Source organism: Hyposmocoma kahamanoa, unplaced genomic scaffold (assembly GCF_003589595.1).
Source record: "Hyposmocoma kahamanoa isolate Upper Pololo Valley unplaced genomic scaffold, ASM358959v1 86, whole genome shotgun sequence".
Classification (NCBI taxonomy): domain Eukaryota; kingdom Metazoa; phylum Arthropoda; class Insecta; order Lepidoptera; family Cosmopterigidae; genus Hyposmocoma; species Hyposmocoma kahamanoa.
The window spans coordinates 17,617,109-17,636,441 of record NW_020654289.1 but is presented as its reverse complement, the minus strand read 5'-3'; the positions used below and the strand labels follow the sequence as shown (position 1 = coordinate 17,636,441).

General features: G+C 34.1%; 2 protein-coding genes across 2 annotated transcripts; one reads left to right on the top strand and one right to left on the bottom strand.

Annotated features, from left to right (window-relative positions):
• Nucleotides 1–5,329: 5,329 nt before the first annotated feature.
• LOC113234672 (protein kish-A) lies at nucleotides 5,330–8,020 on the bottom strand. The gene is made up of 3 exons (XM_026470099.1): nucleotides 7,855–8,020; nucleotides 7,659–7,768; nucleotides 5,330–6,743 (listed from the first exon to the last, which is right to left on the bottom strand). Exons 1-3 carry the CDS (start codon nucleotides 7,855–7,857, stop codon nucleotides 6,638–6,640), a joined length of 219 nt encoding a protein of 72 aa, XP_026325884.1. The 5' UTR covers nucleotides 7,858–8,020; the 3' UTR covers nucleotides 5,330–6,637.
• Nucleotides 8,021–12,331: 4,311 nt separating this feature from the next.
• Nucleotides 12,332–14,845, top strand: LOC113234829 (protein prenyltransferase alpha subunit repeat-containing protein 1). The gene is made up of 3 exons (XM_026470336.1): nucleotides 12,332–12,510; nucleotides 12,590–12,984; nucleotides 13,545–14,845. Exons 1-3 carry the CDS (start codon nucleotides 12,434–12,436, stop codon nucleotides 14,414–14,416), a joined length of 1,344 nt encoding a protein of 447 aa, XP_026326121.1. The 5' UTR covers nucleotides 12,332–12,433; the 3' UTR covers nucleotides 14,417–14,845.
• Nucleotides 14,846–19,333: the final 4,488 nt, after the last annotated feature.

Genomic DNA, 19,333 nt, shown 5'->3' with positions numbered 1-19,333 from the left:
GTTGCTCGGAGCGCCGCTCAAATCTTGCTAATTTTCTCATACTAATCTTTTGTTTCACACATCGCCGCAACTAAATTTCTCTTTCGCACTCATTGAATTCAGTACTGCGCTTTGTAAACAACATCTGTTCATAGGATACATCGCGAAGCGCTCCACTGAAGGGTCAGTATGCTATATTGTATTAAAGAAAATGATAAAAATCTAATAATATGCTTGCCGTTCATTAATTAAAAAAATACTGCGGCTACTAATATAATATGAAAGTATAATTAATAATTTTATTTTGGTGGGTTGGATAGGAGTGGGAGTTTACTGCACCAGTGCTCCTTACGTCGAGCCGCCAATATGCACATTCCATCAACCCATTATCCGTTTCTCTGCGTTTCTCTGCTAGGTCTCCTCTTAGGAGAGGGTTCAGGTCGAAATCCGTTCACAATGGTGCCTGGGGCCTTAATATGTTTTCCAAGGGCTATGAACCTTTTTCGACGTACAAGTTTCATCACGATGCTTCTCTCGACCGACTGTCAGGGAGAGATATTGCTACTGAATATTCACAAATTTACAACGTTCACAATTTACAACGTACATGCTGCTGAGGGATAAAAACCATCGCTTTTTAAATTAGAAAGGAACCGTACTCCGCTCTTTTTTCTACGATGCTATAAAAATCACATTGGAACGCAAATTTCTCTAATAAATCGGTTAATATTTATTTTATAGAAAAGTAAAAATCATATTTTGTGTTATTTTTAACGTTGACGTAATGTTATCAGTGTCCCTATTTTCTACGACTTTTTCAATTGACTGTACTCATAGTGACTGTAACACACAATATTTGGTGCAAATATTACCTCACCTCCAATATCGACCATTAGGTATCTTTACCAGGAACTTGACTTAAACAAGATTTTGCGATATTGTAAAAAAAGGGCGCATAAATGACACAATATTACTTTTTAAGGAAAGAAGAAAATGGTGTATATTGCCTGTTGCCGCTTTGATACCGCGTATGTCCACAGACTAATTACTACTATAAAGAACCAAATTCGCAATAAAAATGTACAACAAAAGAGCTCTTGAACATTTTTATGTAATTTTTATACTTCATGCTTTTGTTGCTTCCCTATGAAACTGCTTTAATTAAGATCTTCGGTACTAAGATACCTTAATAACCCTTTTATACTAAGAATATGTCTAGATTTTATACTTAGCATTATTTCGAAATTCATTAGTATAGCTTGTATTAAGTATATTGACCATCACCCGTAAGACACCAAAAATTTTCTAGTAAAAATAGTATGATTGTGATAGATTTTGGTCGTAGAACGGTGTTATTAGTCTTTTTGAATGTGACTGCACTTATGTCTCACTCCAATGGTTTATGATTACAAATTTTATTTGCGGCTGAAAAATTAACCATCCAATATACAAAACAGGTGGAGCACCTAGGTACGATAGTTGTTGAAATGTTATTTAGCGGATTTTTTTAGTTGTTGAGAAGTCTCGACAGCATGTTTCTACAGTTTTTTAAACCTGTTTAAACCCTTATAGACTGTGTTTGGGCTTGTTCTAAATTGTTTAACGCAAAATATACACTATATATTTTATTTCACAGCTCGTGCAATATTTCTTTTTGGAATGCAAATAAAATGTGTAGTCCTCTAATTATTCTATTGGAAAGACTTTTTAAAGTTATTGCGGTGCACCTCTACTGTAATTATAAACTCTCTGTGATAACGTTTGATTATTCCTTTTACAAATTGCATTTTTTCTCTGTGATTTCTTTATTTGGCATTCGTGATTATTTTGTATATCGTTTGTCAACCGAGTATTTGTGGTTATTTCTGTAAGTAAAATGTTTTGTTCTCGTGTATTATTGTCCAAAATTCTTAAAATATAAATACTGTACGTAATAAAACCAGTATCTGAACTATTTTTACAAACGACTAGTGTTGTTTCTTTACATTGTATAACTTGATTTATGCATACTACTTTGAAAATCGTAATTCTTCCTAACTTGCTCAAATCTAGTATTGTTTCTACACGTTACTACAGGCCTACCGCTTAATTGAGTCGGTTCCTGAGGTAGCTGCGCGGTGCGGGAGGGTTGGCAGTTTACGTTACAGTTACGTCGCGCTGCACAAGAGGAAAATTTCAATAAGATTTTTCTGACGATATTCAATAGCAAGTTGATTGAAAAAATGCCTATCAAATTTAGTCAATTATTGTTATGTGATACAATAATAAAAAAATATTTCATTGATAATTGAAATGAATACAAGCGATTTGGCGATTTCTTCAATCAACTTGTTATTGAATATCGCCAGACAAATCTTGTTGAAATTATCCTGTGTGCAACGCTACGTAACCGTAACGTAAACTCACTCTGTAATTCGTCTCGCACCGCGCAGCTACATCATTAACCGACTCAGTTAAGCAGAAGGCCTGTAGAATTTTGTACTGTATTTCTAGTGCCATATAATCTGTACTTATTTAGGTCACCCATTGCTTATGAATATACGTCACTTTATTAATGTAATAATTGCTTAGATTTTATTTAGTAAAAAATTGCCTCCAAGTAGTAATACACTACAGGATATATATTTTGCCTAAAAATGGTGCTGAAAGTCTATTGTCTTGTGAAATTATTCGCACTATTTTAAGCAAAACGAATCATTATCAATAATTTTATTTACACTTATAATCATTTATTCATGTTATTAAGTATTCAACGTCTTGATAAGGTTTAACCATATAAGCCACTTCTACGAATAAGGGAGAGATCGGCATTTATCAGCACAGATCAGCGCCGTTTCTACCTTGGCAAGTTAAAATCTTATTGTATATCGGGGAATATGTTAAACAGACTTATACGAAGAAAGAGAACGTTAAAGTAAAGTTTGTAAAACAATATAGTGGGAATAATATCGGGGGCTAATATAAAATGCGATTAACGTTTTTGGCATTGTCAAGCTGATCAGTGCTGATTCAAAATTTGAGTAATGTTGTCCTGCAAGTGTTTTGAAACCCATCGCATTTTAAATTAATTTAGTAAACTTTAGAATGCATTAAATTGATATAATTAAGTTCGCTAACTGAGTATTGGTAGATAAACAAACATTAGGTACATTTCTTCTGTCGAGTATGTTTTTTTTGTAATACCAAGTGACGGTACTAACAAGTCGTGTGCCTGATGGTAAGCTACACGCCTGTCCATAATAGTTGCAATGAGCTTTAAATCGTAAAGATCTGAGGGGTACTCCCACTGCGCCCGTCACCCTGAGACATAAGTTGACTAGTTCCATAAGCATGTAATTTCACCAGCACCCTTACCCTTCAAAACCGGAACACAGTAATACTGACATTACTGATTGGCAGCAGAAATAGGTAAGATGGCGGTACTTTCCTGGACGAACTCTTTCGCAAGGATCTCTACTGCTACTATGTCAATGGAAAGTGACAATACTAAATATTTGAAGACGGTTAAGTTAAGTTTATAAAACTCACAGGACATTGGCGAAATCGCCATTTTTTTGTATAATTTTTATAATAATACTAAACTACCGTACATAGTTATTTTTACTTGACATTGGCAAAATCATTGATTATTTCGATGGGGCATTTAAAAGAAGAAGAAGAAGAAGACGGTTACTTGATGTAGAAGAAACGCAGCAACTTTGCAGCAATCTTTGTCAAGCTAATGGGAATTAGCTTGCCAAAGATTGCTGCAAAGTTCTTCTGCATTGTCTTCGATAGTATATAATGTTTTTTTCATTCTAATTATATCTTTGACACTTCATAACCCACACAAAGAAGTGACGTGATCAAAACACATATTTATATATATCACTAAATGAGAAGATACCTTTCAGTCTGCCTTTGTTACCTACATTATTCAGTTAGCGAATTATAAAAATTGACTTGTTACTAGATTTAGTACTAGTGGATGTGTAGTCGCTGTATTTAAGTGGTGTTAGCTTACGATAGGAATATTTAGACTGATTAATGCTCCAATTAATAGGGTGTAGGCTCTTGCAATCGTGTGCAGTTGCCCGTGTTATTAAAGCAATGGCCAGTAAAACGTGACTTGCTTTTTTTACGTCCACGGCTCAGCGGGTCAATCTATGTCGGTCATTTACTTTGATGATTATAGTGGTTGATCGTTTGACCAGTTTACAGTTGACTCGTAATACGTTTGTGACAGCGAACGCTCTTGGACGTGTTAGTATGAATATTAATGCACTAGAGTTTCTAAACAAAAGTTGGTGATAGCACGCAGTATTCAGCCCATTTGATAGAAATTTTTGCATACTAAAATTGTCAAGTTGTTAAACATATTGAGACGTTTTACTGTGCTTTAACCATGTAAGGGTACAAATTGTACGGAAATGCATTAAGTTTCCTTGTTCTTACATTTTCAAATAAAACTAATTATTTTATTATAAAGCACGGTTACAGATTTAAATGCACTTGTTAACCTGCAATAAGCAGATTTTAGAAGCAGTAAACATTTTTTCGAAATCACTTGGATTACCAGATTGCAACAAAATTATTACCATACTCTTGAACCAATAGTATTATTGAACTGTACCTGCGAATTATTACATATTTTCAGATGACGTAACTACACAGTTCTAATAATTTGTTACCAATCTCATATCCAACAAAACTACTCTGTTTTTTTACTTTTATGTTGATCACCACTCGGTGCCTCTACTATGAGTTTACAGTGACAGATGGCGCTTGTGATCGCGTAAAATATTTGTGAATTGAATGATAAATCGTACTGCGCCCCTTCGAGCGATGTATTGCAACAACGTTGCGTTGTACTCTTAAAAACCAGAAAACATGCCACGTTGAACTCATAGCGTTGCGACGATGCAACGACTGTGTGGCATTACGGTCACATGAAGTAACATTTCGATATAAATATTCTCGCGGTCACTAGTGAGAAGTCACTAGATTAGTAGAGGAACAGGCTACCAGTAAAAATCATATACAAGACAAAATAGAATAGATTTAATTTTCCGTCTGTTGCCAGATGTACGTTGATTATGGAAATTGGCAAATGTAAATGCAAAAGCAAAAACAACGAGCAATTTTATTTAAACATTAGCATTAGATTTTGTCAGTTTTGTAATCTCTTTATATTCTATCCCTTAGTATGTACTGTTTTCTATAAAATTTTTATCTGTGCTAGAAATCAATCTCGTATAAAAAATAAAATAATGGTAATAAATTTGAGATTTTTTATTTATAATCTTTTTTTAGAATTTTACAAAATATTCTTTACATAAATTGGAAAATGTCATAACGCAACATTCACATGGATCTTATTATTCCATCTCCGGTATACCCCTCCTTGCTTATTGTCTACTAGCTAATTGTAACATACTGTAGTCCATTTCACATAGGATGAGTGACATTTCCAATTTTTACGTTGCACACATACTATTTTTAACTAATCCCTCAACCAGGTTACAAAAAAGAAATAGTACATTTGTCATAATGTGCAGACAAGCAATATTTGGTGCAGTTGTAATTTGAGATAAAAATTGCAGTGTATTAAGTAGAAAGAAAATGAAATGATAAAGATAAAAATAAATTGCCCCGATTACTTGATGCACAAAACAGAATATTTTATCCATAGAGATTTACACCTTAAAATCGATAAATCGAATTGACTGTTGTGTATTTCGCGTCAATACGAGTGCATACATATAAATACGAATGCAACTACCTTGTATGTGGGTCGTTTTCTTTTGTTTTGAGCTTTGCTTGATGTTTTTGGAGTAATTGTTGACCTAATAACATAATAATTGAATCCTTTCTATTTTGTTCAATACTTGTTCTTACATTATGTTCAGTTAATCGATTCTTTTTTCGTTACAAATTACCTCAATAAGATATTTAAATAGATTTTTTGTCATTCAATCTTACATAATTACATCTCTAGAAACTACAAATGTCAAACTTCACCGGAATCATGCTATGTGAAATGAACTATAAGCAAGTTTATGACTTATAAAAGCAATACAAAGTCCTTTCTTTAGAACAACATTGTGTTTGCATTGGGAAGTATATTTTTGGTAACAAAAAAGTATTCATAGTTTTTTTTGTAAAATTGGAGCTCCAATACTAGAAAACGCCTTATTAAACGAGTCTTTCACTTGCTTGCTTTGGCTGGGTACACAGCATAGAAATCTTCCATCGGCGCAAAGGCGTTCACGAGTCTTTCGCTTTGCGTGGCGGAGACTTGTGCGCATGCGCGGCGTTTTGCCTTTTCAATTGGTTGTAGTGGACTCGTGGACGCTGCTGCTCTGTGATTGGCCAGTGGTGCTGTCCTCCGCAAGTCCTGTTGCTTGCGTGGAAATATCAAGCTTGATAGATATCAAACTCACGCAACGTAAAGAAATCCAACGCAAAGCAAGAGGCTGGCGCAAGCGAGCGAATCGTAAACAGTCCTGCCTGCGCGTATGCGACAGATCTTTGCGTATGCGCGAAGCGTGTCATGCAAGCAAGTGAAAGACTCGTGAACTTATATTAGAAAGAAAATATAAGACTGGCATGTGATTACTACATTACTCTGTTATTATTAAATAAGTTTTAACTATATTTACAATGGAATTTTTTAAGATTATGTGAGGAAAAGTATAGAGAATGCCATTAGAATGCAGCACACAGCCACATAGGGAGATTTCCTTTCACCTATTCTTGCACATTTCCAGAATGTTCCAGTGAGTCTGAAAACAAATTTTATGTTAGCACAAAAATGCTTTGTATCAATACAAAATAAAGACTATTAAATAACATAGCAATCTTTTATTTATCAAATAAAATAATTGTTTAGAATTTTTATACAAGGATTTGTTGAACAACGGAAACAAATACACAACAAACTAAAAGAAATGGAACTGCAATTTAATTGAAAAAAAAAAAACATCAAAGTGGAAAAGTCTGAAGTAGCTTTATTGCCTATATACTAGTATCATTTCTTTACAATACATTATGGTACAATAAGTATGGTAAATGGTAAGAGTATTGTGGTGCAAAAGACGATGTAGTGACCAGGATAGAAAAGCTTTGATAATTTAGTCATAAACGATGGATGTTAATGGATTAACAACACAATACCTATTTCTGTCGCCAAGCAGTAATGTGAGCAATTACTGTTTTGGGTAAGGGTGCTGGTGAAATTACAGGCCATGGTACATTTCAAGTTGTCTCAGGGTGACTGGCATTGTGGCAGGGCCCCTTAAATCTTTGCAATTTAAAGCTCTGAGAGGCCCTGCAACTGTAATGGACAGGTGTGTTGCTTACTATTAGGCGGACAACTTGTGTTGAAAAAGAAAAAAGAATACAAATGCGGAGGGAGGCACACCTCGATATACACATCTCGATGAGATTGAGGTATCTTTAAAAAAGGCCAGTTTAAAAGTACTGAGGATAAAGGTACGTAAAAATGAAGTGGCGGTTTGTCAAGAACATAGCGAGTGCAGATGTGTACAATCGGAATGATTCGTGGTGAGATAAAGAGTGCAAATTCTTTTTTGATATATTAGTATTAGCTCGCTCATTGTGGAGAGGAACTAGAGTTAATAGCGTGCAATGCAATAGCTGATTTTTGGATAAGTAAATAAGGTTGCTCAAATACTTACCCAGTTTTATTGCGATCCATTATACTAGGGAAAAATGATCTTAAATAGGCACAAGTACATATTAGAAGCAGTATTACCGACAATAAACTCTGGAAGTTGAATATTGCACTCTGGAATAAAGAGAAATGAATATTTTATTTAAACAGGAGAATTATGGTAGGTTAGATTACAAAATGTACCGTTCTATAACACTTACCATTACGGTTTATTACTTCTGCACTTAGTAATGTAAGTTTTGTTTAATATATTCCCTTTAAGTTGTAACTAATATTCATGTAAAAGATTTCTAGGATTTGAACAACAACAAACAAGGATTCAACAAATTCAACATTCAATCTGACATTGACATTAAAGTGACAACAGGGCTAAGTAATGGACTTAGAGGTGGGTGATAAATAACGTCACGGTGAAAAAATCACGATGATCCGCCGTCAAATAGTATCACCGTGACTGGTTCCGAAAGAACGATATTCCAAAGTTACATAGGTGTTCCTCCGTTCCAATAGCTATCCCCGTCACTCACATCACGACATACGTATTTGATACAATGCGCGATCTCCGTTCCGTGGTGACTGAGCGCGCCACTCGTTATAGTTCTCTTCAATTCGGACCATTTCGGCGATGGGAGCGAGTGAGATAGGATGACTTTTTTTGCTCACTCACAGAATGTTTGGGTGCATCTGTAAATATATATTCCCAATCAGCCTATTTAGTACATTCTGATAATAGTTGCGTAGGTGTTGGTGTTTAACATTTTCAATATAAAGTGGTTCAGAAGGTCAAACTTCTCCCGGAATCGACCATTCATACGGGAGAATGCTATGGCCTTTTTAAAGCTGTTGAATATATTCTTCTCGCCAAGCTTGAAAAGACTATTGTATTTTGTGATGATGAGTTCATTACAGGCCCTGTCTCGCTTTCCATTTAAATATCATAAACAATCTTCAATAATTTTTAACATTAGAGAGCTCCTTCATCAATGCTTCATTAAAGGATATGAAGTTGTATTTGCCTGGATACCTAGTCATGTGGGTATTCGTGGAAATGAAAAAGCAGATCAACTGGCTAACTCAGCTATTAAAGAAAGATAGTATTCTAGACAAGCACTATTTGAATTAGAAAGAAAAGAATATGGAATCCCATCTTCACCTGGCGCGGAATCTATAACAGTTGACAGAACGCCCTTTAACTCCCTCGTGGTGAAGGAAGAGTTAAGGTTTATAACATTGTTATTGTTACTACCTGTTGATGGCAGAAATGGAAGTGGTGAGGGGATGATCTGCTCTGAAACTGAGGGAGGGGCCAACCGATCCATGATCTGTTCTGCAAGAATAATAGAAAGACTATATGTTTGAGTGGAACGAAAACCAGATCTAAATCTTCTGATATTCTGCCAAACAATGGAGGAATTTACACTGGGATCAAATGAGGTGCAAAATCTTTGCCATCCTTCAAAATTTTTCTTATTCAGCAGATTTTTTGTAGCATTGGCAATTAAAATATAGTTAGTAAAATTGTTATCGGTCATAGAACTACTATATTGCTTTTCGACCTCTTTCCGCTCTTTTGTTGCTTTGGTGCACTTATCATCCCACCATTGTGGGGAAGGAATCCTACAAGAGCCACCAGACTTCAGCGGGAAGGTTTTGTCAGCTGCTTCAATTAGAAGTTTGGCCAGCCTATCAGAACAAGCTGACACGTTGGTGTATGATATTACAGGCAAGACTTGTATCAGTTGTTCAACATTATTTTTAAATAAGTCCCAGTCGGCATTAATATTCTTACGTTTCAGGAGAGGTTGTTTAGGTTGTATAAAAGGTTTTTTAAAAGGGAAGGTATCAATTAATGGATAATGGTCACTGCCATAAGTAGAATCACTGGGGAACCACAACAAATCAGAAGCAAGATCAGGTGTACATATGGATAAACAAGGGGCAATTAAGCTTTCCCTAGGCCCTGTAATGCGAGCAGGTGAACCAGTATTTAAAATGCATAAATTATGGCTATCTAATAATTCTAATAATTGTTCCCCATAGTAATTTGAAATAGAAGAGCCCCAAGTCATATGGTGAGAGTTAAAATCTTCTAATTATACAAATGGTTTTGGTCGGGAGTTAAACAGTCGATTAAAACCATTAAATATATAATTATTGGGACGGGCAAAGTATATAGAAATGTAACAAATATTATTTACTATTCCAGCTAGAGCAGAGATATCATTATTTAAATAAGGGAGAGGAAGAGTGCTAACTGTAAAACAATCTTTGATGAATAAGCGACACCGCCAAACTCATCAGGCCTGTCCGACCTTAAACAATTGAAGCCAGGAATGTTGATAATATTTTCCTGATTCAACTATGTCTCTTGAAGACATATAATAAAAGGTTCATATCTATTAATTAGAGTAATTAATTCATGTTTCTTGTTTTTAATACTGAGACAACTACACTAAATTATTGTAGCTTTGTGATTCATTGTGATTAATGCAAGATAACTGATATAATGCATGTATAACTGATGCAACGTTGGACGGTGATACTATATTTGATTGAGCTAACAACTTTGTTAATGTACTAATAATATCTGATATACTAATATCTTTTTTATTATTATTATCATTATTTATAATTGGTCTAGATGCTGGTAGACACGGTTGTCTTATAACTTCATTGTGGGCTTTGCGATCGTAACCTTTAGAGGAAGTAGGTGGTGTCCAAGGTTTCTTGAACACTGTTTTCCTATACGACTGATATTGAGATACATTATTAGTGATGATGTGACATTGAAAGAGGGATAAGATGGCTGAAGTAAGGCATCGGCTTACGATATCTTAGATATAGGTAGATGCAACTTAACAGCTTCCATATAAGAGGTACAGTTCGTGCTCATGGTTTCCTTTATACCTTTTTGTCTGTTATACTCAAGACTTTTTTTATTCATTGCTTGGTGATGAACATTACATAAGCAACATCAGTAGTCTTCCTCCATAATGTCATAACTGTCACCCGAATGTCCCTGTCCACATTTATAACACTTTGGTGTGGAACAGCATCGATTTTTGACATGACCGAACCTGCAACAATTATAACACTGCACCGTAGGATAGATATACAGATCAACAGATAGAGCTGTATAGCACATGTATACTCGGGTTGGCAGTACTTGCCCATCAAACGTTATAACAATGGTACCTGTCTTTACAAATCCCCTTGCATTATTATTATTGGTAACTTTTCGTCTAATTCTTCTAGTTTTTATTATCGGGCCACAACCCAAAGGTACAAAAATATTAGAAATTATTTCTTCATCAGTCCAATCAAGCGGGACTCCTCTTACCACACGCATTCTGGTGACATTAAAGGTTGGTATAAAGGGTTTGTACTTCTCTGCGATGAGACTTTCGTCCATTGTAAAGTTATTAGCATCGGTGTAATTAATGAAATTCAAAGAAATACGATTTCGGCCTATTCGCTTTAGACTACCATTTACTACGCCTTTAACTGCTCTTTTTAAAAATCGTCCAAATGTTACTGGGTGTGAAGTAGTGTCACTGTTATCAGATAGAGTTTGTTTTTGAACATGGACTACAAAAGGAGTTACATCAGATGCCTGACAGTTAGAACGGCCAATAGGCATCGGTCGATTCGTCTCATTAACAATAATTTTATTGGAAGTGCCTGCATTATGCTGAGATGTCATAACAACTCTGTTAGTTATATGCGGACTGGGATTAGACTTGATATCTTTATTTCTTACTTCTTCTTCTTTCTTCTTCTTCTTACTTAATATCTTTTGTTTATGAATTTTCATCAGATTTCTTCAATGAACATTGGCATTTAAGTTATTTGATCCACCCCGCCTCTTTTTTATTACAAGTTGGACAAACAACGCGAGAAACACGTTTACGTTTTCTCACTTCAGTAAACGAGCTGTCTGTGTCCATGGATGACTCAAGAGCATTTACTAGCATATTTATTGGAGCTTGAGCAACTGTATCATCTTCATTAAACGCATCTTGAGACACCGGAGGAAGTGTCCCTCCGGGGTCATCGGGCGGATAGCTCATACTAACAAGAAAAAATTAAAAACTTACCAATATATACAGCAAATTACACACTATTAAATATAAATATACAAAGAATTAATACAAATATATACACTTATAGTACAGAAACCAATCCTTTTTTAGAGTTTTAAGTATATTTAAAATTTGGAGGAAAACCTGCGTCTTCTTCGCACGAAGTTTCCCACCCCTTTTTTTCTATTATATTCTACATTTAGAAATATTTTTTGAAGTGTCATTTGGCGCGAATTATAAAATAAGCTTGTGTAGCTAATAGTCACATTTATAAACAATACAGCGAAAAAAACCTCCAACAACCACACCACCACCATTTGCTGCTGGCTCCATCGTTTTCGTTCACTAACTTCAACTATTGATAGGTGTCAACGTCAAATATGGAAAAATAGAGCAAGATATTGGAAAAGTATCCGGAAAAATATTTATTTTCCTGAAAAATATGTTTTGAACAAATAGACATTTTTTTCATGACCCAACACAATTGCCACCACTCTAGTATACTTTGTTCCACCAATCGCAAACCTTTTCGTAATCAAAGAATTCAAAACTACCAACAAAATAATATTGATTGTTTTTGTTTATTGAAATTGACATTATGGTTTAGACGTTTGCTTGAAAGAAGATTAATAAATAATTACAATTAACGCAAGTATTCATTACTAAACATTGTCGAGATACGTAACCAGTGTTGGAAATGGACGAAGATAAATATGCTCTAGCGGAAAAAATTGTTAAAGACATCGAAAATGTTATGACAAAAAATGCTGAGTTGTAAGTGATTTTTGGCAAAATTTCAATAACTTCTGATACTAGTCATTGTTATTCAAACTTTCCATTGTATTTATTTCAGATGTTCCTTTGAAATAGTGCCGGTGGAATCAAATTTTCAAAATAAGTCGCCTGTTTTACTCGTAGAAAATTGCCTAGGCCTAGAATCATGGTGTGTGAAGCATGTTTATATGTTTTGCTACACGGAAATTATGGATAAGTTGTTACCTAAACAAAAACGTAAAACGCTCAAATTAACTTCTTTTACCTCAGACAGACTTATTAGGCTATTGAATGTTACTCTACTTGTGAATCCAGAATTAAGTTCTCTTTGGAATAGAAGACGTGAAATGATATTAAAATTGATGCTGGAAAAAACTTCAGAGCTGCAGTTTACCAAACTAGTTCTCTCTAGGAAGCCAAAATGTAACGATGCATTTGCCTATCGTAGGTGGGTTTTGGATTTCATTTTCAAAGGTAAGTTGGTTATTAAAGTACACATTCATTGTACAAGTAATTATAATAACTGCCTCGGGGCTGAATGGTTACCATGCTGGACTGCCACGCAAAGGCCCCAGGTTTGATTCCCGAGCCGGGAGAAATATTTGTATGGCCTACATTTATTTCTCGCGTGACTTTTGGTGTAATTTGTGGTTGTCTATGTGCATGTCCATGGCACTCGCGACACAGGGTTTCCCTAGTGCGGGACTGGGTTGAGTGCATGCATTAAAAAAAAAATTATATATATATATATATATATTTCATAACCATAATATGTTGTAGTATTGTTAAGAGTATGTTTGAATAAATTATAGCATAGTGACTTGCCAGTGCTGTTTTTGCAATAATAAGGTCCTGCAATACTCGGATGGGCTTCTAAATAAGATATCAAGTTACCGTCTGCAGGTTCCAATGATTGCAAAATTTATTACATTCTGTAGATTGTGCTGATTTAGAGAGTAAATACATACCACAAAGACGTATAACTCGACTTTTTGCCCTAGTGAGTGATTCTATTTTATTAATTTTCCTTTCAGATACTACACATCAATATAATATTGATCATCTTGTTTCTGAAGAGCTTGAAGTTTGCCATCTGGCTTCAGATAAGAATCCCAACAACTACCATAGCTGGAATCATCGAATGTGGCTACTGAACAAGCTCAAAGCCATTGAAAAGCAAATACTATTTAATATAAGTAATTTGTACATAATTGAATATAATTTTTCTGAGATATGGACTCTGAAACACGTATCAGATTTCAGCTGTTACCATTATAGACAGTTTTGTATAAATAACATTTTCACATTCAATAATGAAAGTTGGAAAATTTTTTCTAACACCATCAATACCAATTTACATCAAGGATTTATAAAATTTTTGGTTGGCAACTTTCCTAAAGACATAACTGTCGAAGTTTCTGAAGAGAATTTGGATACTTATTCCGAAGACAATTTGGTTAACTTACTTCTTTCCAATGTTGCTAAAAACTGCAACTGTATTTCCAATAATGTCTTAGTTTGTAGAAAATTGGAGTTATTATTTAATGAATTGGTGATTAACAATGGATTGCTGACGTTTTATAAATACCATGAGACATTATGGTACCACAGACGGTTTATTATTCATGAAATAATTACTATCATGTATGATCATTTTGGGTTAGTACGACAAGACGGGGTACTTGTAAAGGAGAGTTGCAGAAAGTGCCAGATTGACGATTTGAGACAGAAACAAGCTAAAATAGGGAAGTATGACAGTGAAAGAGTGTACTCAAGTTTGCTTTTTGTTGTGCTCATAGCACATGAAAAGAAATTTGTTGAAGAAAGACGAATTGATACTGACAACTATGCAGACAGGCATGAAAAATATTTGAAATTTGTTGAGGGACTTAATAATGTAATGTAAAATGATTTAAATACTAGCAGATGTTATGATATTTAAATGGACATTGCAACTGACTGTGCAAAATGATTACAGAATTTTAAAGAACTTATTTTTTAAATAAGCAATATAAAAAGTGATGTTAAAAGTCAAAGTTACAGGTTCAAAATTTAAGGCGTTCCCATTAAGGCACAACACATGAACATTCTGGTTAGCAATAGCGCAAGATTTATCCACAGACTGCTTATCATGGCTGTTAATTTTACCATCTTTCCAGTAGTTTGTACTTGAACTGGAGAACCTTAATTCTTGGGCTGTTTTAAAAATTTTAAATCACAATTACATTTTTTTATGTAGCTATGTAGTAATCTACTTATATATAAGCATTTCTACTTATGAAATAGGCTGTTTTTTTTGAGTTTGTTGGTGAAATTTAATATTATGTGTTATTTCCTTGGGAGAGTGATTAGATTATCGTATATGTTAAGAGGTATTTGAGTTTAAATTATGTAGTTTGGGTATATACATGCATGCAGGTTAAAACATCTAGAATGTAAACAGAATGTTTAGCAGAATTTCAAGACAACCATAGAAGTATTAATAACTGTACTTTTTGTTCTATACTGAAATTTACTGTTTGCATTAGTATGAAGAAATAGTGAATGTTAATTAGAATGTCAATAATATTTTGTTTTGACAATAATTTAATGAACATATTTTTTTAAATTCTGCTAAAGATGTACTTGACATAGTATAGTTTGAAAAAAATATGAATTTGATTTATATTACCAGTTAGTCTGTGTTTCTCCAATGTGTAATATGTGCACCCTCATATAAATACAAATAGTAAAATTGTATTATTGTAAAACCATGTAAATGTACAGTCATATTGGGTAACTTTGAATTGCATGATAATAACATTGAATTGAATCTCATCAAATAATTATGTCTTTATGTCACTTTACTGTGAAATAATTACGAACATCTTGAGTAAAATGAAACGTTTCGCAGTTTGACTGTAGGAAAAGGGTGACACTGACATGTGTCAATTTTTTTTAAATTAGCCATTGTTTTCTGCGTGTACCTACACTGTTTAAAATATGTGTATGTGTACATGTATATATGTTTTTACAGCGACTTTTAATGGAAATATAAGATAGGTACTCTGCGACGTTGTGGTAAATTAAGTGTTTCGATTAATTAAGTTTTTCATAATTTTTACATAACAAAAATTACTTGTTACATAAGTATTTTAAATAAAATGCAAAATTTTCATAATATAAATAATTTACGAAAATTTGTGTAACTTTGAACTTCTATTTTTCCAATTATACCTCAGTGATGGAAAAAGTTATTTGGAAGGACGATAGTTGCCTCTGGGGGCTTCTCTCGATCGCCGACCGACATCCGTCCGAAACAATTACTGCCAAATAAGCGATACTTGACCAAATGAAAAGACGCGTGTTGCGAATGAAGCTTCATACTTGATACTTGTCTTTTAATTTTGTCGAATATTACTTATTTGACAGTAATTGTTTCGGACGGATGTCGGACGGAGATCGAGAATAGTCCCCCTGATATCAATTTTATTTTTTAATTCCTTTTGTCTTAAAAGACAGGCTATGGTGTCAAAGACTATACAGACTCGTTTTCAGTCAAACCTAATCATGAGGTATTAGTGTTCTGTGATCATGAGTAACATCGTGGTTATCTAGAAAAACATACATTAAGAAACAGGCACCATTTTTGCAGACGACGATTTTATTAAGCAATTCAGGAAAATGTAATAGTATTCAAAGCAGGGACCGAAAGCGGTAATCGTTATTGGCTGGCGTTTTAGTGCGCGCAAAATTGAATACAAATGGCATGCGGATAAGGTAGAATTTACAATATCCATTAAAAGGTTTCGATAAGGTAAAAACAAAAATTGTGAATTCTGCCGCGCCTTCCTGCATTTTGTGTTCAATTTTGCACGCACTGAAACGCCCTTAATGATTATTTTTTCCGGTCTCTGGGTCAAAATTATCCGAATTGACTGTACCTATTAAATTTTATATTAGTTGAGCTAGTTTTATTTTAAGTTTTATTGTTTGTTTTTATAAAAGACATGTTTGTAATACAATAAAATGATATTATTAGTATTCATTGTTTTGCGTTATTCTCTCTGTCTCGACCTGCTTTTGTGGAAACTCCATGACGACTAATAAATCATACCTAATCGTATTTTCCTCTTTTCCCAATGCTAATACGAGCAGGTAAAGTACAGCATTACAGTTAGGCACGTCCCAACTTTTTTTAATGCCTATTAACCAACAAGAAAGTGCAAAAATAATAATCGCCGTAGCCAAGCTGTCGTAGCAACGCTACGCGTTCTACATTTTCGTAGCAAATATTTCGTACCGTTTCATTGCACAAAAGTAATCAAATCATTTGCAAGAAAGGCTCTTTGGATCTTAGACATAAAGTAGGTAGCGAACATATTTACATAGTTACGCAGTATAGTGTCCTATATTTAGTAACAACCGAAGGTTAAACATACTATCAAGATGTAGGTATAAACAGGTGCATACGCAATACGCATCGAGTTTGGCCTATCGATATGGGTCAGGCGGTTTGCAAGCTTTAGGCGATATTTATTATATGTACACCCTACGTATATGTTGCATTTCAGGGAATTTTCGACTTTAAGAATTCAGTATAATATTACAACTTAAATTAGGTATTTGTCGTTTTTCCTTAAGTAAATGAAGACGAAATGCATAAGAGATTTTAGACTTTGAATATAGAATAAAATACAAAATTCAATAACATTATTGTGTAGTTACGACTTTTAGTTGTCGCTACTTGAATTGTGACGTCATGAAGTCGCGCGGTCGCGGGTACGGTGGATCGATTCCACGTTGCGTTCGGTTATTTTCGGCGAAATTCGGATGAGGCGAAGTCCACCACGTGCTAGTTACGCAACGTAATACGTAACAGAGGAATACAACTCATTGACAGCGAAACCCTTGACACGTCTCGAGAGCCTTATTTCCTGTAGGCTGAGCCTGAATACAAAGACAAAAGATATGTTTTCGCCAAGTTCTCAATTTGAAAAAAAATTATCCTTTAGTCGCGAACATAGCAATTGTACCTGATATCATTGAATAGTACACACTAATACTGCAATAGTGCCATAGTCAGTAGGTAAAAGAAATTCTGTATTTGCGCATATTTCGTCCATTTGAGAATGTAGAAATGGAGTAAGACACCTAAACGACATTTTTTTAATAGAACCGCAGAACATACAATAGAATTAAATTATATTCCACAATAATCGCAGCAAAAAATCTGTGTAGGTTTATCCTGCATCGCATTTACAGTTGTCGATAATTAGGGTGCTGTTCTTAAATATTATCTGTACGTAGCAAAGCAATTGGACGTACGTGTGTTGTGTCATCATAATCTGAGTAAATACACTGTATTTATGCAATTTTCTCCATTATATATATATTTTTATGACTCGCATTTGACCTCCAACGCACTGCAATATATAATCGATATTAGGTTGTATTTTATATCCGTTATTAAATAATATAAGTGATCAGTCAAATTGTCTGATGTCACGAACAGTAAAACTCTAACAAACACCAACTGTGACTAAATTAACTTAACGACTGGATCTATCTTAATGGCGTTCTGCAGTTAACAGCTATAATACTGCTAATTTAGGATGATCTTTCACATGAAAACCATTTGACAAAATAATGATATCCAAACAGTTTAAAATGTACCTAACTATGAAATTAATTTAACTTGATGTTTAAGTGTAGAAAGAAAAATCGTTTAGTAATTATCTAAGCAACTATGGTAAGCGTGTCGTTTCGATTTGGCACTAAAAGTCGATGTCAATTCTTTGGATTCCAAAGGCATATAAGTTATGTATGTATACTAAATCAATGTTTTTAAAATTTTCCTCGAGTTCCGTGATCTATTATACTTACACGAAAAGGGCGGACAAAAAGCAACCATAATTTGTAACGTAAAAAAAATCTAAATTCCTTTATTTTCTTTATTCTTCCTTTTTTAAAATTAACGGTACATTTAGAAATCCTACGCTTTTGGTTACATTTGAACCAGAAGGTAACCGCAATGTGTGTTTAATATGTTAGTTAAGAAAGTAATTTTCAAAGACAAAAAAATTTTAAGATTTCTAATGGCTACATGAAAGCAATGAAATGAAAATTTTCTTGCAAATATTTTAAGTTATGTACCATCCACAATTAAATATAATTAAAAATGTATTTATTTCTCAATTTAGTGCAATATATGTACATATGGTAGATAAAGTTTGTATGCTATGTTGGGAATATCAAAAAATGTTTATTCAGAGTCGAGTCGGTATAAGCTCCAAACTGAGGTTGGAATCCAATCCATTAAGTAATTAAATACTTATATCAAGAGACCCCGCATTTCCTTGACTGAGACATACCTTTAAAATAATTGAATTTAAAAAAATTTTGAACATAATTTGTAGAGAAGGAAACCTAAAAGGTTTATTCATTACTTTTAGTAGACAGCGCTCACTCACTCAAGGGACTCACTTTTCAATTTCTAGAAACTTTATTATAATATAGATTTTAAGGCTTTCGTGGTTATATACTAAATGATTAGATATCACTAATTACAAGTTTCTTACCACAATATGATTTCTTTTTATTTTTTCGATATTTCGGAACAGTTTCACGCTCCATGGTCACAGGTTGCGTGGCCAGCGGCAGATGACAACTTTAAGAACAGACATATCTGGCTACCCTTTTTCGCTGTCGACGACTACCCATCCTCATCGCGATTTCTTGTGGCGTTACCATTGTCACTCACTTTTTTCCGACAAAGTACACTCACTGTATCCACACGCGAAACTGAAGTCAAGCTTTTTTTTATTATATTCTTGTAAGCACT